We start from the raw sequence: 27928 nt of genomic DNA, 5'->3' as shown, positions 1-27928 counted from the left end.
AGAATGAACCGAAGCATTCCTGTGGAGGTTGATGAATCAGAACCATACCCAAGTCAGTTGCTGAAACCAATCCCAGAATATTCCCTGGAAGAGGAATCAGAACCACCTGCTCCAAATATAAGGAACATGGCACCCAATGGCACGTCTGCACCCCAAGCCCCTCATTATTCCTCCGGAGACTTTTCTCAAGCTCACTCACCCCTGAAACTTGCAAATCCCCAGCGGCCTGTGTCCCAGCAGGCCACCTGCCTGCGCACGAAAGTTCTGGAGGAGAGTGAAGACAGCTTCTGCAGGAGACACCCAGACCCGGGCAAAGATTTTCCCTCAGGCTGCTCTACGGCCAGCAAGCCTGCGTCTGAGTCTGTGTTTGGAGCTTTCCCCCCAGAACATCAGTTTTCATTTATGGAAAAACGTAATCAATGGCCGGGCTCTCAGCTTTCAGCAGCTTCTCCTGACACTGGTCATGACTCAAACAAATCAGACCAAAGTTTACCTAATGCCTCAGCAGACTCCTTGGGAAGTAGCCAAGAGATGGTGCAACGGCCCCAGCCCCACAGGAACCGGGCAGCCCTGGATCTGCCTACGATAGACACGGGGTATGATTCCCAGCCCCAGGATGTCCTGGGCATCAGGCAGCTGGAAAGGCCGCTGCCCCTCACCTCCATGTGTTACCCCCAGGACCTCCCCAGACCTCTCAGGTCCCGGGAGTTCCATCAGTTTGAACCTCAGAGGTATCCAGCGTGTGCGCAGGTGCCGCCGCCCAATCCTCCCCCGCACGCTCCGTGGAACTATCATTACCATTGTCCCAGAAGTCCCGATCACCAGCCGCCATGTAAGTGATCTTTACCTGCTCTGGACATTCTGGGCTGGGTGACTGAGGGAGCAAGGGCCTCGCACCAGTGCCTCCCATCACTAGACCAGCAGCCAGGTCGGAATGCAGGGAGGGCCTTCTGCCTCTCACCGGGGCTCCCATGTGTGGTTGGATTTGCAAGGGCCTTTAGAGAACGCTTTTTCTTAGCCTAAAGCCTGTCCCACTTGGAACCCCCTTCTCTAGGAAACTTTAAGGACAAAACAGATTCCTCTGTCAGGGTTAGTTTAACTGAAACATGCCTAGAGGCAAGGAGATGACCCAAACGATTTCTAGAAAACTTATCTGTTGTTCTAATTCTTAAGCACCTAGGTTCTTCCTTCTCTTCATGTTTCTTTCCCATGTTAGACTTGGCAGAGAAAGGACTTTTAGTCAAAGACAAAACAAAACAAAAAATGCTCAGAAGGTGCCCAGAGTGTCACTGAGACTCTTGGATTCATGCCGTTACATGGAGATGAAGTCACTCCCGTGATTCTATTGCTTAAACCCCTTTGGAGATTTAAGCTGTCCACATCTACCCTACATTCCAGCCACACCCAAGGACTGATAGGCCCCTAACTTGTCACGCTGTCCCTCATCTCCATTCATTTGCCCCTGCTCTTCTCTCTACCCAGGGTGGTCTTCCCTGTCTTGTGCGTTTGGCCTAGTTTCTATACATCTTTTTTTTTTAATGGTGTTATTGCAATCTAATTTACATAAAGTTCACCCTTTACCCATTTTAAGTGTACCAATCAATGAATTTTGGTATATTTACAGAGTTATACAGCTACCGTCATATATATCTCTTAAGACTTAAGTGTCCCTCTAGAAACCTCCTCAGATAACTCTGTCCTTTAGGCCCTCTGTCTCCCTTGTGCTCTAGCCATTAAATGCCATACTGGTGTCTGTTGGGACACTTGACACCAGTATGGCATTTAATGATATACTTGCCTCCTCTCCTTCCAGACTGCAAGCTTTTGGGCATCACCAAAGCTCTACTCTCAATCCATAATTCCCCAGCATTTAGCACAATGCCTGGCATATACTGGACTTTCAATAAACTACTTCTGAATGAAGGTTTAATGTGCATCAGTGCAGTAAGCCTCTGAAAGTAATAAAGTCTTAGATTGAGATAAAATGTCCATCACCACTCTAATGTTAAATTTCTGCTGAGGGCACTGGAAAATAATAATAGGGCTTTACAGAAGAAACACAGGACTGCGAGATGTGATGTTTTTCCTAGCAAATAAACACCGAACAAAAAGTAGTTTCAAATAGTGCAAGAAGAGTTTGCCCAAAGGCCTGATGCCCAGCTTTAAAATAAATGATAGAAATAATCATAAATGCTGTAATCAACTATACTTTATGTAACGGTACCTGTACACTCTGTATAAAGCTTCCTAAAGTGAATGAAGCAATATAGTAATTCATAATTTTTTTTTTTTAATAAAAGAAGGAGAGGGACCTGGTGTGGTGGCTCACACCTGTAATCCCAGCACTTTGGAGGCCAAGGTGAGAGGCTTTCTTGAGCCGGCAGGCTTGCTTGAGCCCAGGAGTTTGAGACCAGCCTAGATAACATAGTGAGACCACATCTCTACAAAAAAATTAAAAATTAACCAGGCATGGTGGTGCATTTATGGAAAAATGTCCTAGCTCATAGTCCTAGCTACTTGGGAGGCTGAGGCAGGAGGATTGCTGGAGCCCAGGAGTTTGAGGTTGCAGTATTTAAGCATGCCACTGCACTCTAGCCTGGGTGACAGAGCTAGACTGTCCCAAAAAAAAAAAAAAAAGATAATTTTTCTGATCATAACAGTAATATTTGGTCACCCCCCCAAACTAAAATATGCCCAAAAGTTCAAAAAAGAAAATTAAAAGTATTCATATTTCTACCTCCCAAATATAATTCCTTGTTAACATCTTGATGCATTTGCTTCTGGTATTTTTTTCTTTGCCTATATATTTAATATAAAATTGAAATAATTTCCAATGCCATTGTACTTCTAGCATCATTTAAAAATGATGCATCATATTTCATCATTGGATAGACCAAGTTGTTACTAACTTATTGTCTATTGTTGGTCATCTTAAAGTTTCCAGTTTTCTGATCCAGTAAGCAATACTATGACAAACATCGTGCATATAAATTTTTGTCTGCATTTCTGATTAACTCCTTAGATTAACATGCAGAATTATGAATACTTAGTCAAAGGCTTTGTGATACAGTCCCAAGCAGTTGACGTTACCTACTAACAGGCGAAAGCCTCATCGTGATAGACCAAAAAAGCATTGACTCGATATTTAAATAAGGGCACCATGAAGACCTTCCCACTGGAAAATATTTTTCCTGTAGTTGAAGGCTGAAATGGCACCGTTAGCAATCCAGTCTTTAGAGTAAGCACTGCCCCTCGGGGCAGGCTCCTTGAAAAGGCAAACACTCCCAAGTGGGAACACTTCTTGTTTCTATTACCGCAGGACCTGCTTTTTTTCATCAGTTCGCCTTCCCCTGCTCTCTGTGCTATACCCTATGGTGAGGGTTCGGCGGACAGCTGGGATCCTGGGAGTGAAGAGAGGTGTTGAAAGACAGAGAGGAGAGAACTTGGACAGGAGACCAGGGTAATTCACAGAAGATATACCAACAGCCAATACACATATGAAACTAAGCTTAATATCACTAGATTTAAGAAGTGCAAACTTTTTAAAGATAAGGTGTGCAAAAATAAAAACCTTGGGCAACAGCCAGTGTATTCGTGGGATTATAAGGAAATGAATACACCCAATCACTCCTGGTAGGAGTGTAAATTGGTGCAATCATCTGGAAGGCAATTTCACTCTATCAAAATTTTATATGTGCTTCTTCTTTGGCCTGGCAGTTTCACTCGTAGGAATCTTATAGAACATTAAACAAGCATATAAAAATACGTGACCAAAGATGTTTGCTAAAGCATTGTTGTATTAGAGTGAAAATGAAAACAGCTACAATGCCTGTGAATGAGGGGTGAGATAAGCAGTTTGTGATTTGTTTATACGATGGACTGCTAGGCCCATGTTACACAGGCTAAAATACACATTCTGACATAAAAACGATTAAGCTGAAATGCAGCGTTGATCCCACACGTGCTAATTTTTAAAAACTATATGTATTTATATGTATGTGTTAAAAGGTCTAGAAGGATCACCCCAGCTGTTCACAGTGATCATGGGGGAGGGGGAAACAGGGAATGAAGAGGAGACAGGGATAGTTTCCTTTTAACTTTATATATTTGTATTTTTTTTTATTTTTTTGCTACAAACAAGTATTAATTTAAAAATAGGTAAAAGTTGAAAAGAAAAAAGTAAGGGGAAGTGAGAGTGTGCAGAAGGCGAGCTCGCCCTCACTCACCCTGTGCGTGCCTTGGCCCCGGCTCGGCTCCCAAGGGCATCTACTCCCAGGGAAGAGGTTGAGGGCTGCCCGGCACTTACGGTTTTCCTGCAGGGCATTGCAACCCCGGAATATTCAAGAGGCTTCCAGCAGCAATGACTCCCAAAAAGGTTGCTGTGAGGATTAAATGAGATAATGTATTAAACGCACTGGGAAAGTGGCTGGCTGGTAGTAAGCCCTCAATACTAGCAGCTTTTAGTTATTACTGTTATTATTTAAATGGACCCTGCAGCCCTGTCCTGCAGAGTACCCCTCTACTTCCAGATTCCTCTCACTGGCACAGATTTTAAGCATTCAGAGCAGGTGTACAAATGCTTAGTTTCATGTCAGGGCTATAACTGCACTTAATTGCCAACAAAATCACTTCAAAAGAGCTGTTCACTTAAGGGATGCTTGTGCAGTTGGAAACCATGGCTACGTGGCTCTACTCAGCTTTAGAAGAGCATTACTTCCTTACCCGTTAATGAATATATAAATAAATAATGATCACCATGCAAATGGCATATCTTAGCTTTTTGCAAGTTAAAGCAAAAATGGATACTGGTCACCCCTTTCATGTAAAAAAAAAAAAAAAAAGTTTTCAAAGCAGGTAAAAATGAGAAAGGGAATAAGCCTGTGTTTTCTCCTCACCCCACCCCTGGAGAAGTCGGCCTCCTACTGCCTCAGAATCCTTCCACTGAAGGTCACCAGAATAGAGTTCATGGCTGTGCAATCACATAAAACTCATGATGCAAATATACTGGGGAAAAAAAGAGGAATTAATTCGAAAGAGCCCTTACCTTATTATGAAATTTTGCTTTCTCTACCAAGGAGACTGAATAAAATAAAACTATGGGTACACACCTATCATTGCTCCTATGGACCAAAAAAGTGATTGTTGTATGCTAGAATGCATGCACAATTAAAGTACGGAAAAAATAAACCAGATGAAAGAAATGATAAAGAAGGAGTTGCCTTTCAAGAACCACAGCTGCGTGCAGCTGTGGGAGTTCCTGTAACAGTTTATGTTGGCCATTTTGTTTTCTGGCTAAAATGATCGCATTATATCATGATGTTTTTTAACAGCTTGAAAATCAGATTTTATTCTCTCCCTCATAAACTCTATTAATACCATTCTTAATAAGGAAGAAAAATGTTGAATGTTTTGATTGATAGATGGAAAAACCTCCTTTAGGATTTGGTTTACAAATTCCAAGTGGTAAAAGCCCAGTAACATGAAGGCTGTGTGTACCCGGGCCAAGAGGATCATAGGATTGACAAATAACATGCAGTACTGGCCGCTCATTTATGATTGTGCAAGGTTTTCATTTTTGTTTTGGGATTAACACTGCCTCAGAACTAACAAATCATTTGTCTATCACACCACCCACCTTCCATCTCCTACGGAATAAACTCCCTTCATGGAATTTTAGGCACAGGGAACAAGTCCACAGGGAAGTTATTTGTGAGCAGGGATTCTTAAGTAGATGGCTGCCGTCTCATAAGCCTCCCCTTCTCACACGCTAGCTAGTGTGGGTTTGTGTTTAAAAACAGACACCCACAGACACACAGATTTTCTCTTTCTCTCTCCATTTATTTTGAGCTACTCAAGAGAACTGTATCCTATTTGTCTTTGTTCACCAAGCGCCTAGTTGTCGAGGTTCAGTAAATATTTGTTGAATGAATAAAAAGAAATCTGTTCTCTGCTTCCCTGGGAAAGGGGGTGATCCCTGATCATGAGTAGAGTCTTTGTCAAGCTTTGGAAAGTCCATCTTTAATTGTCTGCGAGGGCAAGAAAGGAGGGAGGTCAATAGGATTTGGAAAGAGGACCTGTCCATTCATTTATCAGTTTATTCAACAGATATTTGCCAGGTCACCTGCTGGGTACTGGGTATACAGTGGGGAACACAACACACATGGTCCTTGTCTTCATGGAGTTCACAGTCTACTGGAGAGACAGACAAGAAGTAGAAATCAGCAAACAAAATGACAAATTGTAAGTGCTGTAAAGGAAATAACTGGGTGTTGGAACAGACATTCATAGACATGGTGGCCAGAGAATGTCTCTTTGCATGGACATGCGAGCTGAAACCTAAAGGATGAAAAGGTCAAGGAAGCGAGGCTTGGTGTCATTAAGGTACCAAAGCAAGCCGGCAGGATGAGCAGGGTGAGCAGGGAGAGAATGATGTGCTAGAAGATGAAGGATGCAAGGACCACGGCGGGGAATCTGCATTTTATTTTGAGTTAAACTTCTTCTTTAGGAAGATAGAAAATCGAACTCTATAATCCCAAATAAGGGACCTAAATAGTACTTGGCATGTAGCAAGTGATTAATAAATGTTAGCCATTATTATATCTATAGTATCCGACTAAACTAGCAAGCCTTGGTCATAATAATGGAATAGAATGATTAAAACTTGAGCAATGAAAAGATATTAATTTACCTGATAAGCATAGTTTTTATTTAGCAACTTTTCCATACAACCAAATTTCAGACAAAATCAGTCAAATTTCTCTTACAAAAGGGAATGCTTATTTATGATTGATCCTCTGACATTCAATATTTCTTTGTTTTAAACAATAAAAGGACAGCATGGAGGACTACATCATCTGTACTCTAATTTTTAAAATCGATGAGGTGGATAATTTTCATCTGCTTACTTACATAAACCGGTCTAACTTTTTACCACAGGTGGCCATTTCAGAAACGAAAGTTACAGCTAATCAAACACTTAGCCTACATGCTTTAGTGATTTTAATGATACGATTTGTTGCTATGAGACAAAAACATGTTGTGCGGGAAATAATCTGTTAGAAATCATATGACCTTGATTCAAAGCCTTTTGATTAACAGCACTAACATCCACTTTCTGAAAAAGAAACAAACCCTATGATTAGAGCTTGGTAGTCCTTTTAAAGCAAATAAAACCTTATTAGCCACTCATTAATGGATATGGGAAGCAAAAATGACTTCAAACATTAAGAACTTCTCTTGAGTTACCATCAAGCCCTTTCTTTCTAAAGGCTTTTGAGGCCACTGGCGAAGTTTCTCCTCTTTTACCTTGTCTTTGTCCTTCCAACTGTTGAAGAGAGACACTGATAAAAGCCCCCCCATGTGCAGCAGATGGGAAGTAGACTAGGGGACCATGGCCCAGCAAGCAGACTGTGCAGTCCTAAATGGCTTCGCTTTTTCTGAGTGGCCAGTTGGCCTTGTAACTATTCAGACTTCATCCATTCATTCATTTACTGAACATCCCCTGGGTGCCAGCGCTCTACTTGGAGACACGGTGGCAAACGGCCACAGTCCAGGCCTTCGCAGAGCTTATATTATGGTAGGGGAGGCAGGGAAGAAGCCAACAAGCAAAACTCACTCTTCCTTACACACACCCATGCTAGGAGCTATGGAGAAAATAGTATAAAATAGGGGATGGGATGAAGTAAATTTGTAAAGAGGCGGGTGTCTTTGGACAGGTGGTGTTTGGCCTGAGCACTGAATGGCAAGAAGTCAGTCTGTGAAGATCTAGAGCAAAAACGTTCTGGGCAAAGAGGATGGCAAATGCAGGGGACAAGGTGGGGGCAAGCTGGGCATGTTCAAGATGAAGCCAGGGCTTGGTAAGCCAGTAAGAGCATAACAGGAGACGAGCTTAGGAAGGCAGGGACCTGACCACGCAGGGTGGATTTTAAGTGCAATGGAAGGTCTCTGGAGGGTCATGTCTACCACTGACTCTGTAAATGATCTACTCGTGCAAGGTTCACCTAAAAGCAGGGCTGGCCCCTGCCAGGGGACCTAACAGCTGCAGCACTTTTTGCTGTTTTCCAGTTGGAGAAAAGGAGCAGCAGTAGTGACCTGCCCCGTGGCCCTAAAACTCCAGCTGGCGATCTGGACGCCCTGGAGTACATCTAGCCTGCCCTAAGAAAGCTGCAGAGGCAAAGCCTGTGTGGTATAACTTGTCTATCTCCCCATTCTTAGAGCTGTTCTCTAAGTCCTCCTCCCCTTCCTCAGCCAGGTGCTGGGACAGGCCCGGGCAGATCACTTTCTCCTCCTCCCCTTCCTTAAACCACCACCAATTGTCATGACCAGGCCTAAGTAATAGCGAGGCAAGGGTCAGGGGTGAGGGCCAGGAGACAACCTGGGTTGGAGGGGCATGGCCACTTTTACCAGAGAAAGGATGACAGGGAGGATCCAGATGGTGTCAGGGGTCAAGGCAGACAATAGATTGACTCCAGAATATCTGACCAGGCTTGAGAGACTAGACTGGACACATTGCCAGGGTCACCCAACCAAGTTTCCAGAGTCCAGACGGTGGAGACCTGGAGGCGGCCACACTAGTGAACACACAGATTATTTGTCTTACGTTTTATACTTGGGACCATCATTCCCCTGAACGTTCCCTTGAAGACATCAAGAGCTCCTGACTGCTTGCCAAACTAAGAATACAGTTCTTAGCCACATTCTTGCCCTCCCCATTCTAGTTCTGATCTACCTTACCTGCTACTTTTTTGCTTACTTGCCAGTTACATTTTACTATACATGTATCCTACCTACACAGCAGGCAAACTTGACTATTACTTTCATAATCACAAAAAGAATTAAGACCAACAAATTTTTTTTTTTTTTTTTTTTGAGACAGAGTCTTGCTTTGTTGCCCAGGCTAGAGTGAGTGCCGTGGCGTCAGCCTAGCTCACAGCAACCTCAAACTCCTGGGCTCAAGCGATCCTCCTGCCTCAGCCTCCCGAGTAGCTGGGACTACAGGCATGCACCACCATGCCCGGCTAATTTTTTTCCATATATATATTTTAGTTGGCCAGATAATTTCTTTCTATTTTTAGTAGAGATGGGGTCTCGCTCTTGCTCAGGCTGGTCTCGAACTCCTGACCTCGAGCGATCCACCCGCCTCGGCTTCCCAGAGTGCTAGATTACAGGCATGAGCCACGGCGCCCGGCCTCCCAACAAATATTTTTTAAAGAAAAAAAAAAACCAGATTCCTTCTTGTCCTAGTGAGTTATGCACCCTGGGTCACCCTACTTCTTCACTGGGCAGCGGTGGCAGTGCTTGGATCACCAGGAAGTGCGCGTGGTTCATTTGCAGGGCTACCCCCTGGCTCTCCCCAGTCCCTTGGTTCATCTCAGATTTCCAACACTTCAGCCCCTTTGGGCCTGGGCCATTCCCTCAGAACCCTCGTCTCTCACCCTTATTGGGTTCCCTGCATCTCTCCTCTGGCCTTCAATTCTATCTCTCACTTTACCAGAGATAAGCTGCCCTTCTTCCCTGGGGACTCTGCTGCTCCTGGGCCTGGCTGGGACCAACGTTCTCCTAGGTCACACATTCACAAAAGTCGCGGCCAGCCCTGGCTTTGCTCTGAGCCCTACCCTTTTCAAACTGCTCTGGCCCTAAGTGCATATGGGCTCTAGCAGGAGAGGACCAAGGGAGTTGGAGGGTGCTGCCAATGGCTTGGCTACTTCCCGGAAGGATGAGCCAAGTTTTCATTGATTTACTTCTTATGAGGGAGTGGTGTACATGAGTGTCCACTTGGGTAAGGAAAGGAGAGAGTAGTGATTCCATACCTAGCACAGGAATAATTTCTCCTTCCCTTGGGTTCTAGACACTTGGGGAATTCTGGTAGGAATGGTGGTGTGGGAGAGGTTCTTCACGGTTGGGTTATCTCAAGTATCTTATTGCAATAGGAGCCTGAGTGGAGTTTTTTTTTTTTTTTTTAAAGTTCTTTGAGCTTTCCGATTAGAATCCCAAACTTGTGATTTCACAGGTGTTTCTATTTATAAAAAAGGGAATCGATTTCAAGGAAACTATCAAGCAAGTAATAGTATAGAAATATGGCAAACATCACAGAGGTGGTAACTGATATCTGGACCCCTCAGTTGGTATCAAGTCAAGTATTTGCACTGGGATTAGCTCTCCTTTCAAACGAAGGAGTTGATCTTCCCTGTTCTCTTTGTTGCCTTCACCTACAGATGGCCATGACTACCCTCGAGCAGCCTACCAGCAAGTGATCCAGCCAGCTCTACCCGGGCAGCCTCTACCTGCAGCCAGTGTGAGAGGGCTGCACCCTGTGCAGAAGGTCATCCTGAATTATCCCAGCCCCTGGGACCAAGAAGACAGGCCTACACAAAGAGACTGCTCCTTTCCAGGGCTTCCAAGGTATCAGTAAGTAAGATAGGGCCGATCTTCAGACGTTTTTAACATGAAAGAATTATCCAATGCAACCAAGATATATCAGAATTCTCTGTAAGCCTGCTACCCCGGTTAGCGACCAAGTCACCCAGCGGAATGCCCAGTGCAGACTTCAGGTCAGGAGGAAACGGCAGCTGGTTGACAAGGATCTCTTTACCGGATATAGAAAGCCACTAGTGACTAGTCAAAATTGTCTTGAAGGAAAGGCTCTGAAAATTTTCCCTAAGTTACACCCCTTCTTTTACTTTCAGTACACCTGAACTTTTAGCCCACAAAATAGATTTTTATTTTTACTATGACTGACTTCCACTGTTAGCAAGTTCTTTATATCCCTAGTTTCTGTTCTTGTTTAAACCTATTTCTTACTTTAAAATTTTAAATTCAATTAATTCTCAGTAGGAATTTAAAGTAACCTGTTATTTTCTCCTATACTAAAACATTCATACGTGTTGAGCACGATTATTACGTCTCTTCTATCCCTCTTTCAGGGAAACAATTCTGGTTTTTCATGACTTCAGTTGTCTAACCCTTTAATCATTTTTCTCCTCATTTTTCTCTTTTGACTCTTCAAGTTTTCCTTTTGTCTTAATTTATGGATCTAAAACATACAGGAAAAACTTATGTAAATGGAGCTTCCTAATTTATGACAATATTGGAAAGAAAGTAGATGAGATGTTTGCTCTTGCTCAGCACAACTTTTATATACCACTCAAAGTAAAACTATGTTCTGTTCTTACGGAAATGAAATCTGAAGATCGTATTAGAGTGGATTTTTTCAGAAATACAGAAAGTAGTAATTAGCTTAAAAATGTTATTGAAAAAAGAAGAGCCCATTTTCTTTCCGGATAGATCCTTTATTGCTCTAAAACAAAAATTCATCAAGTTTAAATAATAGAATTAAGTAAAATATGATTTTATAGCAGGATAAGCACTCTTATAGAAAAAATATCTAAAATTCCAAGAAAACAAACAAAAATTTAAGCATCGTTATGTTTGGTGTTGAACAAGGGAAGGAATAGTAATTTTAAAATAAACTTTTATTTTGAAACAATTTTAGATTTACGGAAGAGTTCCAAAGATAGTACCGACTAATTGGTTTTATAGCATCAATTTAAGTCTGCCATGGTCACCTCTATTTATTTTATCATTTTAAGATAATGAAAAGTAAGATCAGATTAAGAAGTTAATTCTCCTCTTACTGATAATTTGAAAGAGAATTTTAATGCAGAAAGTTTACTCAATCATTAATTTCCATTATATTATTTTAATATGAAAGTTTCTGAGTATTATCAAGGTCTTAACATTTTTTTTATCAAATGAGCAGCCATCTTGTATAACAACTAGGCAACTTTTGATATAAAAGAATTTAATGAAAAAGAATATGAAACTGGATCCCCATTAGAAGAAAGCATATTTTATAGAAATTATTTTCTCTATATTAATAAAAATATAAAATAAAAATAACCTTAAAAATTTATATTTTAGAAATACAGTATAGTTGAGATTCTGTGTAATTTTATTTTAAATCCTATTACATAAGACTTTCAGAATTTCTGATTACTCTTTTGGGTAGAAAAATAAAAGCATAACCAATAATCTATAAAAACTGGTCATGTACATATAGATTTTGTAACCAAAACATTTTTTTAAATTGATAATATGACAGAATTTCAAACACATGACAAATAACAACATCCATGTTCCCACTACCCAGATTTTTAAAATGTTAACAAATTGCCACATTTCCTTCAGAATTTTATTAAAGAAATAAAACATTATAGATACAGTTTTAGTCCCCCTACTAGTTATCATTCAGTTACAGAAAACAGGAGTGACTCTAGCTATTTTAAGCAGAAGGAGATTTGATATAGAGAATTGGGTACTTACAAAATCCAGGGAGGTTGGAGGAGCGGGCTTTTGGGCTGGGCTTCGAGGAATGATCCCAGAGAAACCCTGCAGAAGGGGACCCCCAAAGAAGCCACCTCCTCTGGCAGTCAGGAGGGTGCAGAACCAGCACGCCCACACGGGTGCGACCACTGCAACTGCTGGATCCGTTCTGTGCCTATTAGATCTGCACTGGCCCAAAACAGATGCCCGTCCCTGCCCTCCATGCCCGTGAAGCTGAGAACAGGCCACGGGGATGCTTCCTGAGGAAAACTTAGCACCTCGTCACCGTGCTCCCCAGCAGAAACCACAGAAGTGGCCGAAGCATGACCTCCACGTCTTTCTGCCTCCCAAATCTCACAGGAGTGCCTGCCTGATTGTTCGTCTCAGCAGAATGTTCATGTGAATACTAGCAACCAAAATAATAAAGATGCCCTGTGACAATATGGTAGAAACTTCTGGAAAGGGGCTTCAAAATCAGATTTTCATTCATATATTAACAACAGAAATAGTTTTAAACCTACATGGCCTTTTTTATCTTCTGATACATACTTAAATGTTATCAATTATGAACTAAAAGTCATGTCTTTTTATCTGAATGCCTATAACATTAACCATCCATGTCACCTGTCATACTACTTTGTTTTGTTGGCGACCTTGTCTGCCCTGTGCCTGAGACTTATTTTTCCAGTTAGACGGATCTTGAATAGAGAAATCAAATCCCGCTTCCCTCTGTCAACCCCTAGCCTCGGCCCTTACACATGGCAGCCAGCTGCGTGGCTTATGGACCGAAATTCCACAGAGCTCCCGTCTCCCTTCTGTCTCAGATAAGAAATGGAGGCAGAGGAGAAAGATAGTTCACTGGTATTTTCCCATCATTCTTAAAGGCTTTCTGTCTTTCCAAGTTTGCCTTTGTAAAAAATGAAAATTGACTGTAAACGTATCCCTTTCCAGGGACCAGCCATATCACCAGGCACATAATAGAGCCGGAGCTCCTGAGGAGTCCTTGGAGTGTCCCGCAGAACTGAGACCACAGGGTCCCCAGGCTCTGTCCCCAGCTGCTGTGCCCAGACCCCCTAGTAACCCTCCAGCCAGAGGAACTCTGAAAACAAGCAATTTGCCAGAGGAATTGCGTAAGTTGTTTGCAATGTTGTTTTCTTTTTCTTGTTCAGGTCTCGTACTTTGACAGTACTTGATGATCAGATATTTCTCATATACACAGTAAAATAAAATTTAAAAAGTAACCAGCATTTTGTATGAACGTTTTGAGTGATTCTGACACTACCAGTAATGCTCACAAACTGCTTACCTCTAGATTTCCTTAAACACATCTCCAAAAACAAATAACTCCAACACCTTTTCACTCTTCTAAATGATGCTCTCGAGTGGACTTGTCCCTGGGCAAATTGATTGGATGTCCACGTGGTATTGGACAGGGACCTAGTGTCTCACCATAAATTAGCAGCAGCCATCAAGAATGAGGACATTTCCTGTAGGAATGAGCAATCTTGTTTGGGAAAAAATGCTCTCACATTCTCTCTACTGCTTCGCAACCAAATGCAAGCTAAGCCTTTTATTTAAAGAAACATTCGACTAAGCATCAGGTGATGATTCTTTTTCCACATTTTGCTGCCAGAACCAGAAATGTTGAAATACCACCAAGATGTTCTCATATTAAAGGTCAGTTAGGACAGTAAGTTCCAAGAATCTTAAGAAAACAGCCACTGTTTGTGAAATTATCTCCTGTGCTTGCTAGAGAAGCTCAGGTAATTCTAACATGTGCTTTCCAAGTCTGGGAACCTCTTTGAACCAAATTTGAAATGAATCCCTTTGTATGTGCTGATTCCTTCACTGCAATTCTGAAAGAGTTCTATGACAATGATTCACGGCTGTTGTCATTCAAAACATTTTATTTCTGAACATTTTCATAAAACCTTATAATTTTAATTTTGAGCATTTCTGGAGAGTGTATGTTGCCCTGCATAGGATATAGTCCTGATATCAGTGTACAGATCATATATATCTTACCATAATCTATTAAGGGAGTCTGAGATTACATGGGAATTGGGTGAATACTAGGTGCTGAGAAGAAAATAAATGGAGTGCCATCGATTGCCTGACTGCTTAAATGAGTGAATGTGACCATAATATGCACCTTCATCTGAGAAGTGTATTTCAACAAACAAGAGCCTAAGCATGGATGAATACTTACAGACTCATATTTTCTCTCCACCCTCCGCCCCAGGGGCTTCCTGAGATTTAACTGGTCCATTCCAGACTAAAAGCCAACACACAGAGATCATTCAGCTCTCACATTAAAATGCTAGCCAGACATTTTCCCTGAGACTTTAGCCTGAGAAAACATTGGTTCTCATCTTGACCGGGGCAAGCTTGTCCAAAACGGCAGAGTCTGCTGCTCTAAGCCGTCCCAGGGATGAGTGAGGGAGCCTGTGAGGCTGGACTGCCCAGAGGCGGTATCTCTCCTTCAAGCTGCTGAAGTTTTTACTAACGTTTCTGAGCAGTGCTTTAGTTGAAGCCAACTTCCTGGCCTTTCTCCAAAAGCGAGTGGACGGGGGCAGGGAGGGGGGAGAAAGGAGCGGGGAACTGCTTTCTCACTCTGCCCCCCACTTGCTCTTGTCACACAGAGTTCAGGGCAGCTGAGAGCATCACGAGATCAAAAGAGGACACTGCTGGGTGGCCCCTTAGCAAGTCTCAGCTTCTTGGCCTGCTGTGAGAGTATTCCTTGGGCATAGTGCCAAAGCATCTCTAAGAAATCAGGTGGTGGCCTGATCTTAAGGACCCATGAGTCCTGGGTGGCGGATTTTTTGTTAACCCTTCATGTGGTTTTTCAGAAGACCTCTTAGGCTTGTCTCAGGCTGCCAGCACTCTCGGAGACCCTGTCTCTCTGATTTCCATTCATCCTAAGCAGTGACAGACCCCTGCCCCTTTGGGCCTGAAGAGCTATGCCCTGAGAACAGCAGCCCACGCTTAGACCACCCCCCACCCAAGGTTTCCATCTATTGTTCTAGAAGAACAAAAGCCATCACATACAATTTAGAAGTGTTGTTTAGAATAGAATAATTTGACCAGTTTCTAATAAATGTGGAAATTTTCTCTTAGGGAAAGTCTTTATCACTTATTCTTTGGACACAGCCATGGAGGTGGTGAAATTCGTGAACTTTTTGTTGGTAAATGGCTTCCAAACTGCAGTAAGTATTTTATCCAAATAAGTGTAATAGCTGTTGATGTTTTAAATGATACTATTTGATTTATGTGATTATGAACTGAATGCTTATAGATTTAGGTACTATTTTCTAGATTTTAAACTACCCAAAGTCTCCAGCATTTTTTTCCTTTATGCTTATTGGATGACCCTGAGTCCCTCTGAACGGCTAGGACAGTAGTAATGCTGAGCACATACGCAGCTGGCCCCTGGCCTGAAGCAAACGCCAGGCCCTGGCTGCACTTTGTACCTTTGCCCTTTCTCACCAATCACGGCTGCTTGTGGTTGAGCTTCCTGTGATGCAGGAAGCTGCAGGCTTCACCACGGTTGCCTGCTTATTTAACAAGGTCCTTTTGTTCTGCACTGTGTTACGAGGTTTGAGGTTTGAAGTGGAACCCCTGCAGCCTGGGTCCCCCACCGCGCACAGCTGCCATCCCACACCTAGAGGCTGTGATGCTTCTGGACAGGGAATACATGGCTGGGTTTTCACCTGGTCTGTCCAGATGTAGGGAGGGGAGGCAGACCTCACCTGACCCTGCAGGGCCACTGTGATCTTGGCCCAAGGAATCTCAGGAAGCACACACTTCTGTCCCCTGAAGGCACTTGACACAGCTTAAAGCCATGTAAGTTTTTCCTTAGGTTAAATGAAATGCCATAGGACTGGCTTTTCTCAATCACTGAGATCACTTCTTTTCCTTCCCAGAGGCCTTTTTTAGGCCTCATCTAGTGAATACTAGAGAGTGGTGAAACATTAAGAGAAATATCTATGACTAGGAATGTTGAAGGATAAAGAGGAATAACTTAGCAACTAAATATCAGTTTTAAAGTTTAGTTAGCATTGTTTAACAGGAGTTTTATTTGAAACTTTCTTTATTATATCAAATAATATTTTTAATGGGAGTATCTAAAAGTTAAAAAAAAAGCATACAATTTATGCACTCCAATTTCATGACTATATAGAAACTAACATTTCAGTTCCTCATTCCTGGCATGAGACAGTAATGTTGCAACTGTGACGTGTGCCTGTAATCACAGCTATTCAGAAGGCTGAGGTGGGAGGATTGCTTGAACCCAAGAGTTTGAGGCCAGCCTGGGCAACATAGCAAGACCCTGTCTCTAAAATAAATAAATAAATTACAAGACATAAGGCCAACATTTCAGAGAAGATCTTACTTTTTATCATTTCCAAATGCATACTGATTGCCCCTAGAGAAGAGCTCAGAGGGTTTTTTTTTTATTATTTTTTTATTTTAACAATCAGGGCTGCTTAGGCAGAATTTAAATCTGTTCTTGACGCTCATCACTTGGAAGTGCTGTGGTAGAAATCACAGAGCCTTGTTCGGGGCGGCGAAGTTACCATTGATACATCAAGATTCCCTCAGTGGAACGAAACACTTAATGGATAACTTAAACAGAGTGTAATAAAGGAACTGTTACAAAGCTTTGCGTAGGTTTTAGGGAATCCAGTTCTATTAGGAACAGTGCAATGTGCTGGCACTAGCAAGAGCAAGGAGTTGTTACTGCCCCTCAGTCTAAGGAGGGAAGGGAAAAACAGTGACCGGAACGTGAGGAGGATGGCTGCATTTGTTTGCTTGGGCTTCCATGAAGTACCACAGACTGGGTGGCTTAAACACAGAAATTTATTTTCTCATGGTTCTGAAGGCTGGAAGTCCTCAGGGGGGTCTCAGGGTTGTTTCAGCAGGGTTGGACTCCTGAGGTCTCTCTCCTTGGCTTGTAGATGGCTATCTTCTCCTTCCGTCCTCACATGGCCTCCTCTGCGTGCACACGTCTGTGTTCTAATCTTTTCTTCTACGGACACCAGGCCTATTGGATTACAGCCCACCCATCTGAACTCACTTTACCTTAATTACCTCTTTAAAGGCCTACTGCCAAATAAGATCACATTCTGAGGCACTGAGGGCCAGGGCTCCAACGTATGAATCTGGGGGGACACATTCAGCCCATAACAGTGGTGAAATTGTCATGACAGGAGCTATGGATTTGGGTAGAGGTCTGGAGAGACAAATGGAAGACACCTAGCTTATTATGTCTTCCAGAATGTCCTCAGTAGCTGGGAATAATTTAGGTGCTGGGATCATAATATAATAATCACCATTTCTAGAGTGCTTACTTCATACCTGGCATTATGATATGCCTTTTCCATGTTAACTCCTTTTAATCCTCACAACCACCCTAGGAAGTAGGTTTATTAACTACATATTACAAATGAAGATACTAAGACTGAGAGAGTTTTAGTAACATTTCCAAGGTCATGCAGGTGGAAGTGACAGAGCCAAGAGTAGAACCCAAGCTGTCCATCTCGTCTCAACCGTATCATTATATTGCTTCTGTCTCAGATAATAGAAATGTTTTGCTGATACCGTTACAGAGAGCTACAAAAGCTTTCTCAAGATTACCTAATGGAGTCATTGACCACCACACATTTAAAAGCAGGAGTCATCCAAACCAAAAGGAAAGCCATTCCATTTTTTATGCTCTACCAGTAAAGAAACATTCTGAACTTATATCATGTGCCCCACATGTTTGACAGTTCGGTGTATGCAAGGCCTGGTCTCTTCCCATAGGAAGCTTAGAATCAGGTTGAGGAGACAAGGCAAACATAAATGAGACATTTGGTAAATGAAAGAATGTTATCATAGTGTGTTAATTGCTCATTACCACTGGTGGTCACAATGGGGTAGAGTTAGGGGAAGTGAGGAGCAGGAGGTCAGTGTGTGGGAAGGACTCACAGAGCAGGGAGGGTTTGTGCTGTGCTGTTAGGACGCAGGGGGCACCCGTGTGGGTAGACGGGGCGTGTTGGGGAAAGCGAGGGAAGGCTGGGTCATAGATGGCACAGAAAGCTTACTGAATGGCTGAGACTTGATCAGTCCTAAACGGTAGAGTGACATTTAGGACAATTACTCTGGGAGCAGGGCAGCTGAATCCAATAACCCCTCCCCGAGGACACTCTCCCTGAGTCATCCATTCCAGTATATAATCCCTCTTCCAGTCAAGAGCACCTTGTACACACACACACACACACACACACACACACAGACACTACTCTCTGGTTGCAGTACAAGCCTGAGCCCATGAAAGACCTTATCATGTGGTCTTTTGCAAAATAGAAAATAACTGATTTTCTGCTTTTTAAATACCCCTTCAAGTCTTTGAAGGCTTGAAGATTGATATTAAATACCAGTCTTTTCAAAGCCCAATAGTTCTACTTCTTGACTTTCATCATAAACCTTTCCCTACCATCTCAGTAATTGTTTTTGTGACCATTCCTTGGATCTGCTCCAAGTTTCATATAACCCTTTTGAAACACATAGATCGAAACTGGACATAATACCCTAATAATGACCTGACTAATGCAAGTAAAGCACCACAATTATATCTCAGTACTTGCATGCCACACATCCATTAAAATGTTCCAGAATTATGTTTGCCTTTCAAATTTTTAAGTTACAAACATATATAAAATATATGTGTATTGTTGGCTCACATCCAACTTAGTGGGATACTATGTTCCTCAGAGTTTTAAAAATATAATTATTGTGTAGATACAGATATATTTTGATGTATATCACTATATCCTAATTATGGATATTAAATACTTAAATGCCTACTAATGTTGAAATAGGGAATATTATAAGAAAATTATATTTTGTTTTTTAGAATTATGTGTTCCTCCTTGCAAAAAGCATTAGTAAGCTTTTGGATTTCAAACGTATATAGTCTCGTGTGTCCTGGTGCTCTGCATCTTGAGAAAGCTTGTCCTTGAGAGCCACCTCCCACATCTTTTTCTTGTAGATTGACATTTTTGAGGACAGAATCCGAGGCATCGACATCATTAAATGGATGGAGCGCTACCTTAGGGATGTAAGTACATTCCAAAATCCTGAGATTGTTTTCTGGTGAGAAAGACAATTAGCTTATGAAGTTATTTTATGAAAGAAGCACTGGCATCCCCACCCAAGTCTGAAGCTGAGAAAGCCCCGACAAAGCCTCCCTTGTTGGAAGCTGTGCAGAGACTTGGAAAGGAAGGATGGGGTCACCCTCTTGGACATGCACAGGCAGGAAATAACGATCAAACCAGACACAGGTGGTTGATAACAATCAGAGCAAACAATTTTTTGACCAGAATAGGAAAAGAGGAAATGAAGACGGAGAGTGAGGAGAGAGCAGCAGAATTCAATTTAATCCGAGGCCACCCCAAGTGTTTTGTAGGATTGGGCTGAAGAGGTTTCCTGGGCAGCCTCGTAGGCTACGCAGCACAGCACCCCCGAGGTGCCCACTTGCAGCCCCGTGATTTGTTCTCCACTGACAGAATCTATACCTGCCACAGGGACACTTTGTGCTTTAACAAGATAGAAATTGATCTCTGCCAGCTTGTTGATGTCGGCTGCTTCTTTCTGAGGGAGCCGGTGGGAAACGGGAGTCTCAGCAGACTCGGGTTTTGCAGCTTTTCCTTTTATCTGTAGCCTGATGTTTGCTTTGTGCTGAAGGGCCTGTTCCTGCGGACTGTGCTAACGCGTGCACACGGAAAGCAGGGAGTCAAGAGTGCAGTAACTGGCAGCTCAGATCCAGCTGTGGGGAGGGAGGGGGCTTTTCATTGCTGGTTTTGCAGCACCTTTTTGCCACGATGCAGACTCACTTAGTGATTCAGGCTTTCATTAGACATTTATTAGTGATGGTTATGGAAAATGGTGGCAAAAGCACATCTATTTAGGAGAGCTCCTCTCTGGGCCATTTGCTCTGTGTCTTTGAGGGGATCCGGGCAGGGAGAAGCAGAGACAAGAGTCTGCCTGAGTGGGGGCCGGTGCCTTTCACTTTCCGTGGAGAATGGCCTGGCCTTTCATCCGTGAGCATGCCAGAGAACGCCCACAGTCCTGCTGGCCGGTTTCCAGCCTGCCCTCCCCAAACGGACCACACTTTACACTTCCATAAACATGCTTTTCTCCCTCTCATTAACAGAAGACAGTGATGATAATCGTAGCAATCAGCCCCAAATACAAACAGGATGTAGAAGGCGCAGAGTCGCAGCTGGACGAGGATGAGCATGGCTTACATACTAAGTACATTCATCGAATGGTGAGTGGGGAGGGGACCACAGCACCTCACCGTGCCCCGGGGACGGGCACTTTGTCCAGTGAAGCCTTGTTCTTCACCAGAGACTGACTGAAGGCAGCAGGATGCTGGGTGAAGAACCCCAGGCCTGCCATGTCAGGAGAGGGGATGTTGGTTCTGGCTCCTCTACCTTTGGGATTGTGGACCAGTCACTGCACGTCTGGGGACTCGGGGTTCCTATCAGTAACAAGGGGAGACCAATCTGTGATCTCTAAGATCCAAGATTCTGGAAAGCACGGCTCTGCTGGCTTGGTTGTTTACCCACAAATGTGAAGTCCTAGGAGGGCAGGTGACGGGGCTGTGGGACAACAGGCTCCCACAGCTGTATCATATTCTGTCCCCTGCCTTTCCAGGTGGGGTGGCATAGTGAAAAGGACACATGCCGTTGCATCAGATGTGCTTGGTTCAGATTTGGCTTCCTCATGTACAGGCTGTGTGACTGTGGCCCAGTTGCTTAAGTCTCTTTGTGCCTCAGTGTCACTCTTTATAAAATGAGTCACTAATACGCACAGTGTTGTGCAGATTAAATGAAATAATGTTTGTGAAGTAGCTGGCACATATTGGATGCTCAATCAAGGGACAGGATTGTTCTTAGCTCATGATAGGTGAGGAACATTCCACTGCCACACTTGAACTATGGGGTCTGGTCAAATTAAAACCAGTGGGAGAAATTTATAGGATATTGAACCTGCTCAGCACCTGGTAGAGCATTCTGACCAAAAATATCAACCAGCTTTGGCACTGGCTGTTTTGTGGGTCACCAAGCCTCCTGCTCTCCATGATTGTAGAGACACTGTGGAGAGTTTCTGCCTAACTAGGATGCCGGACTAGACCTGTGAATTCAAGCTGTCCTGAAGCCTCTAAGGGGTGTCCACATGTGCTGGAGGAAGGGTTGGCTCTGGGCCTCCCACTCCCACCTCAACCAGAGCTGGTCTGCATTTCTCAGACTTTTGTTTCCCAAGGATTCTGAGATGTAAAAAGGCTTGCAAAATCACAGGACTAGAACTAACAAGCTCCATTTCATCCCTAACACTCCACAAGGGGGGATGTCACCTGCAATGGACAGAAAGGATCACCGGCTAAACGGGAAGATGGGGCAGAAATCAGTCGGGTAGTCTTGGGACATGCAGCTGTACCTCAGGGAAAGCAGACTTAAGTCCCAGGTCTGCCCTGTGCGTCAGGAGCATAGGAAAAGGGTAGGTTGGGTGGGTGGGTGAAAGGATGTTCATCATCAGGGTCTCTGTCTCTTTTACCACCCAGTGTAGACCACCCATTTGAGCTCATGACCAACCCTAAGCAAAAGCCAAAGCAAGGTGGTGAGGTTAAAAAGTAAGGCTAAGGGTTCAGGAGATAAGTCTCCCTCCTATTCCAATCTCAACTAGCCTGACAGCCCACGGGCAGGAACCATAAAAGGTATCATTTCTGGAAGTAAACTGCCTTAAAAGGTCATGCTGGCTCTGGGTGCTGCCATCCTTTGGCTGTCTGCTGCACGTCCGCATGGCCCCAGAGCACCTGATGTCCCGTCTGCATCTCCAGCAACCTGCTAGTCCCAGGAGCCGACGACTGGTACACGGGAAAGGCTCCAGGTCCCTGTCAGTTCCTAAGGAAACCTGTCTAGCTCAGCTGGTATGTGGCAAAGCCAGACAGTAATACACAGCTCAACCTCAGCGTTTGTCTGACCATACCAGCTGTAACCAGGTTGTCTCCAAACTTGGTTTCTTGGGCCCTTCCTCAGCACAGAACAGGTTGGTACAGAAGGGCCTTCCTGCTCACCTGGCTGATTTCCCGGACCCCTGTAGGCAGCAGAAAACCCTGGGACAATAAGAACCTGGCCATAACAGAGGGAGTGAAGAGGTACCCACTAGTAACTGCATCGCAGAGCAAACTACTTCACAGATAGCCAGTATCTGGAAATACCAGAGAAAATACTACTGCAGGCTAGCCCCTCAACAGATTGGGTAGCCTAGTAAACAAGCCAAACTTTACAGTAAACAGTATCCTAGAGATCAGAAACCAAACTCAGTTCCTTGCTTTCAGCTTATTAACTAACTCTCTGCCCTTCCTTTCATGTGTTTACCCCGTGCTGGGATGGTTGGTGCTTTGAGTTGTATTGTACTTGGGTCACTGGAAAATACATTCTCGGTGTTGTCTTCTGATTCTGGAAGGGAGGTGGTTCTGAGAAAACACCCTGTGAAGGATCTGTGTGTGTTGTGTGATTGTGTGTGTAAGTATGTGAGAGTGCGTGTTTATGAGGGGTTTCTATGGTGATTTCAATAACCAGTTGTCACCACTGTCACTTTCTTCTCTGTTCTGTTTTTATTCCCATGCACAATGAAAACTGCTTGGTTATAAAAATCAATTGGAAGATGAAATAGTTGGGAACACATAATTCCTCATCTCCTTGTCACCAGACGACTGAAAGCTTTGTGCTGGTCACAGGATTTGAAAGACTCTAATTTCCCTCATGTTGAAAATTCTGATTTTGATTGAGTTCTTGATAACTAAATCTTGGGCCACCACAGTGTCAGAGCAAACTGGAACTGGTGTGGGCAACCTAAAACCCAGCCTTGTCATCTCCCTCTCCACCAAGCCCAGTCCATGCTGCAGTGCACCACTAGCTGGTCCCACCCACGCTAGCACACGTTCACACCTCCAGACATTTGCTCATGCTGTTTTCTCTGCTGAAAATGTCTTTCCCCTCTCCCCCGTTTTCCTTACCTGAGCAAAATCTTTCCTTTCAGTACCCAAATGACCCCTCTCTTGTGACTGTCCTTCAAATCGCTGATGCAGAGTGGGTTCCCACAGCCATTGCTCACACTGTTTGCACTGCACGCTGGTCGGTGCTCTCACCCTTCAGCCTGCTCACTAGACTGCTGGCCGTGTGAGGACAGGGAGGGTGTTCTGCTAGACTGGCTCTCCTGATTTACAGCGCTTACCCATTTCCGTGGTATAAACACTCTCACCATGGCCCATTTGAAGCTACTAAGGTGAAGCCACCGAGCACCGAATCGGGAAAAGATGCACACAGCAGCCTCTCGTGAGCTGAAACAAGCCAGCTCTAGCTCACCGTCATCCTCGAAACCCAAAGTCTAGCACAGGGTGTGACTTTTAATAGGCCTTCAATAAACGATTGATAAATGAGTGAACGGCATAGATGTGTGATGGGGAAGGCTTAAAATTACAAGTGTGTGGCGCTCCAGTAAGGAAATCAGAATGAAAATACCATGTGGGTTTGCATGATTACGGGGACCATTAACTCCTCATCCTCACTCCTGCAGTTAAATCTTCAAATCTGTTTGGTTTCAGATGCAGATTGAGTTCATAAAACAAGGAAGCATGAATTTCAGATTCATCCCTGTGCTCTTCCCAAATGCTAAGAAGGTAAACAAACAAACAAAATCCTTGTAATTCAATCTTTGGTTTGTTTGCCATCTGGATTTTGAGTGGAAAACCTTGTCAACTCTTCATCAATCCTTAGAGATAACAATGTCACCAGAAAGACCAACAAGTTGTACTACTCAAGTCAGCAGCATGAGTCAGAAAGGTTTTAAAGCGTTATCTGATAGGATCATGCTGTCCTAATTGTTCAAACAGCCGTTGCACACAAAGAAGTGGTTTGTGTTTTAACTCATGAGAGAAAAAGAGAATGTTCATCTGATACTTCTTATCTCTTGTGCATAAAAGTCAAGATGTGTACATTTTTTGCTGGTTGTTCCACCAAAGTATTTTGTTACATGCAGTTCAGCTCTTAAAAGCTATAGATGACAGGAATTTAATCTACACAGTTACCAGAGTGAACTTTGCCGTGGTTCGTAGGAGGGTTTTTGCATCAGAAGGGGAGGAGGGCAGATTTGGAGAATGGGGGCAAAATCATCCGAGGCCGTGTTCCCGGCTTGGCAAAGAGCGGGTGGTGGAAGAGTAAACATCTGAGAATCAGACCGCAGCACCCTGAGCTCAGGCCCAGCGTCACCCTGGAGGGATCCCTAGGTGTCAGCATGGCATTGAGACTTCTGCCCTTGATGAGGGAGGGTCCAATTTATGTGAATGGCACACCTCGGGTTGTGTGGTGCGTAACCTGCACAATAGCACACCTTTCCGTTCCTGCGCCTGCGGTCTCATTGCTCTCACTTGCCGAGTCTCCTTGCTGGCCTCCCTGTCTCCACTTGGACCTGGGATTAGCCATCCCCTGCTCTACCATGGAAGAGGAGCATCCAAAGTGTAGATCTGACCTGTCCCTCTCCAGCTTAAAAATTTTGTGGTGTTTTCCTACTGACTGCAAGATCATATCTACCTTTCTCAGCCTGGCCTATGGGGCCTCTCAGAGAGGACTGTGCCCCTTTGCTCCGTCTTCTCTCTTGCCATCTGCACAGATGCTCCACGCTGTGATCATAGTGGACCATTTCAGCATGCCCTCACACATGCCATCTTTTGTGTCTCTGTGCCTTTGCCCTTTCTGTTCCCTGTGCTTGCAATACCTTTCCCTAACTTGTCACCTAGTGAGCTCTTGCTTATCCTTATACCACCCAACCTCTCTAGTCTCCTCTGACACTTCTCTTCCTCCATGCTTATGTATTTCATTGTCCCTCTCTTGAGAGCTCTTAGTTATAGAACCTTGAGTCCATGGCATGTGGTTGGGGTAGGGACACTGGGAACAATTGTTTAGAATTACTGGAGCATGCTGATATAAAAGACAGACCAAGTTTTTGTTGGTTTTATTACTATTTTCTAAATCTCCTTCAGACACTCTCCTTACTGCCTGAGCTAAGGGCAGACTGCTCTCACCACCTGCCCCGTTGGCACACCATTGCCTAGAAAATAGTTTCTTTACATTTTTCCTGCGTTGTAAGATTTGAAGCCCTCAAGGCAGTTACTGTGTCTTTTTCATTTGGTATCTTCAATTCCCAGCAGGATGCCTGACATACAGCAGGTGCTGCTTCTCAGCTCATCCTACAATCCCCAGAGGAGTCTCATCTCAGAGTAAAACCCAAAGGCCTTACAGTGGCCTACAAGGTGCTATCTGATACAGCCCCTCTACTTCCAGACCTCCTTACCTACTCACTCTCACTCACTCTGCTCTGGCCACACGGGCCTTGTTGCTTTTGAACAGGTCTGGCACACTCCTGCCACGGGGCCTTTGCACTGGCTCTTCTAGCTGCCTGGACCCTGACAACCACAAAGCTCTCTTTCTCTGCTCTTTTAGGTCTTTGCTCATTTTCTCAGTGAGACCTTTCCTAAGTACCCTGTTTAAAACTGCCTTTCACCCCTGCCCTAGAACTCCCTATCCCCTTTCTCTGTTTGATTTTTCTCCACAGCACATATCGCTGTTGAACACACTATCCATTTTACTTACGTATTAACTGCCTCTCCCCACCAGAATGTCCACCCCCTGAGGGCAGTCTGAAACTGCACCCAGGATCCCTGGCTAAAGCTTCTGCCTTTGCCTGATAACCGAGGTCTGATGGGCACTTTGCACCACAGGCCGGGCCTGGGGCGGGAGTGAAAGAAAGGATCATGAATTATTATAGTTTAAGCCCACAGCCCTGGCATACATCTTCTGAAGTCACAGGGGAATTCACGTCACTCTGTGTGACCTCTGTCCCACTCCTTTTATGTGAGGCGGTGAAAAGCACGTTGAAACGCAGAGGGTAGGTAGTCTGGGAGACTGACAGAAAATGCTGTGCATGTGTGGTTTTTATAACGAAATATACAGCTTGCACCCGAAGCCAAGAACATTTCACATGCTAAACCCTTCCAAAAGCAAAACAGCACAACTCCCAGGATAGTTTGGTGGGAAACGCCCATGTAGGGAAAGCCAGAGATGTTTGGGAACCGAGCCTGGGGTCTGGAATCCAGGTTTTTCTCTAACGACCTTTGCTCCTGTCATTCTCTCTCTCGTAGGAGCACGTGCCCACCTGGCTTCAGAACACTCACGTCTACAGCTGGCCCAAGAATAAAAAAAACATCCTGCTGCGGCTGCTCAGAGAGGAAGAGTATGTGGCTCCTCCCCGGGGGCCCCTGCCCACCCTGCAGGTGGTACCCTTGTGACAGCCTCCTTCCCCAGGTCACCGGGGCCCTGTCTGGGGCCCTGTTCTGAGGAGCATTATTCTAGCTGAGGCTGGTGGGTAGCACTCCTGACTGTTTGCTTCTCGTTCCTCCCCGAGAGGCCCCCGGGCCCCCAGAAAACCTGTTCTGCGGAGTGTTTTTCCTCCTGACACCTCTACAGACCCTGGCTTTCAAGTGGAGGCTGCGGCCGCTCTGCATTCCCTGCTTTCTACAAACCCACCGCTCTGCATTCCCTGCTTTCTACAAACCCACCGCGGTGCCAGTGTCCAGCACGGGCCTCCTGACAGTCTGAAGTGTCCATTCGGGGCCCCTTGGGCTTAGCAAGTAGAGGGTATAAGTGATGTTGCACCAAATGTAAATACTACAAACACTCTCCTGTCACGTCAGGCTACTTTTATGAGCTAGCCAGATGCTTGTGTGTCCTCAGACCACACCGATTCATGTACAAATAATAAAATGCTTACTCTTTTTTAAGATTATGTTTCACTTATCTCAGAGGAGATAGATATATATTAATTTATAATGATATGGGCAGTTGCTTCCAGGGACATCAACAAAGCTGCTTAGATATAATATTAGATAAGTGTAACAGGCTACTCCATATTAAAGGATTGAAGTCAGATGGTTAAACAACCTTTTAACATAATCATAAAAGCGTTATTCTTGCGGTAGAGATTTTTAACAAAACAGCTTTGTACAGCCTACAACCATGATTCTAAATAGTATGACTATGGTTCTCAGGGTCTGACTAAATAGGCAAAAATATTTGTGTATGTGTATGAAGTGACAGGGATGTATAAGGCAGACTAGAACTGTAGGCTGGGAAGACTGTGTTCTAGTCTTGGTTCCACCACTAACTAGCTGTGTGGCCTTTTGTAAGTCCTGTCACTTTTCTGGGACCCCAGGAACTCACTTATAAAATGACACAGACAAAACCATCTCCAATCACCCTAAAAGGTTTGAAGTCTAGGACCTAAATTCTAGATACTCTTTTGAGGAGTGACTGAGTTTTCGTAATATATATCCCACAGGGGATAAATATTTACATTTTCTTAACAGAGACATTTTCTTCTTTTTTTAATGTCTTCAGTAATACCCTCAGGTTAATAATTTTGGAAGTATTATCTGATCTCCAAAAAAAGAATGCATACACATACCCATATATAAGATATGTATAGATGTAAATAAAATCTA

At 43.9% G+C, this 27928-nt stretch overlaps 1 protein-coding gene across 4 annotated transcripts; it reads left to right on the top strand.

The window, feature by feature from the left end:
• On the top strand, window positions 1–26831 carry TRAF3IP2 (TRAF3 interacting protein 2). 4 transcript variants are annotated; one of them, XM_069488219.1, is made up of 9 exons: window positions 4–824; window positions 8088–8098; window positions 10215–10401; window positions 13273–13451; window positions 15439–15527; window positions 19355–19423; window positions 20519–20635; window positions 23978–24052; window positions 26570–26831. In XM_069488219.1, the coding sequence occupies exons 1-9, from the start codon at window positions 4–6 to the stop codon at window positions 26714–26716; spliced, it is 1695 nt and encodes a 564-aa protein (XP_069344320.1). In that variant the 3' UTR covers window positions 26717–26831. The 4 variants fall into 4 exon arrangements, with proteins under 4 accessions (XP_069344322.1, XP_069344320.1, XP_069344319.1 ...); XM_069488221.1 differs by lacking the exon at window positions 8088–8098 and having other exon boundaries at window positions 1–832; window positions 10215–10407; XM_069488218.1 differs by lacking the exon at window positions 8088–8098 and having other exon boundaries at window positions 4–832.
• The last annotated feature ends 1097 nt before the right edge of the window (window positions 26832–27928 follow it).

This window comes from Eulemur rufifrons, chromosome 15, assembly GCF_041146395.1.
Source record: "Eulemur rufifrons isolate Redbay chromosome 15, OSU_ERuf_1, whole genome shotgun sequence".
Classification (NCBI taxonomy): Eukaryota; Metazoa; Chordata; class Mammalia; order Primates; family Lemuridae; genus Eulemur; species Eulemur rufifrons.
This window is presented reverse-complemented; position numbering and strand designations above follow the sequence as displayed.

Bases quoted from the DNA above. Each gene is read 5' to 3' on its own strand.
- TRAF3IP2 (XM_069488221.1), top strand. From the start codon at position 4: ATGAACCGAAGCATTCCTGTGGAGGTTGATGAATCAGAACCATACCCA. The intron at 20,636-23,977 runs GTGAGTGGGGAG...GTTTGGTTTCAG, and splicing joins CTAAGTACATTCATCGAATG to ATGCAGATTGAGTTCATAAA. The intron at 24,053-26,569 runs GTAAACAAACAA...TCTCTCTCGTAG, and splicing joins TCTTCCCAAATGCTAAGAAG to GAGCACGTGCCCACCTGGCT.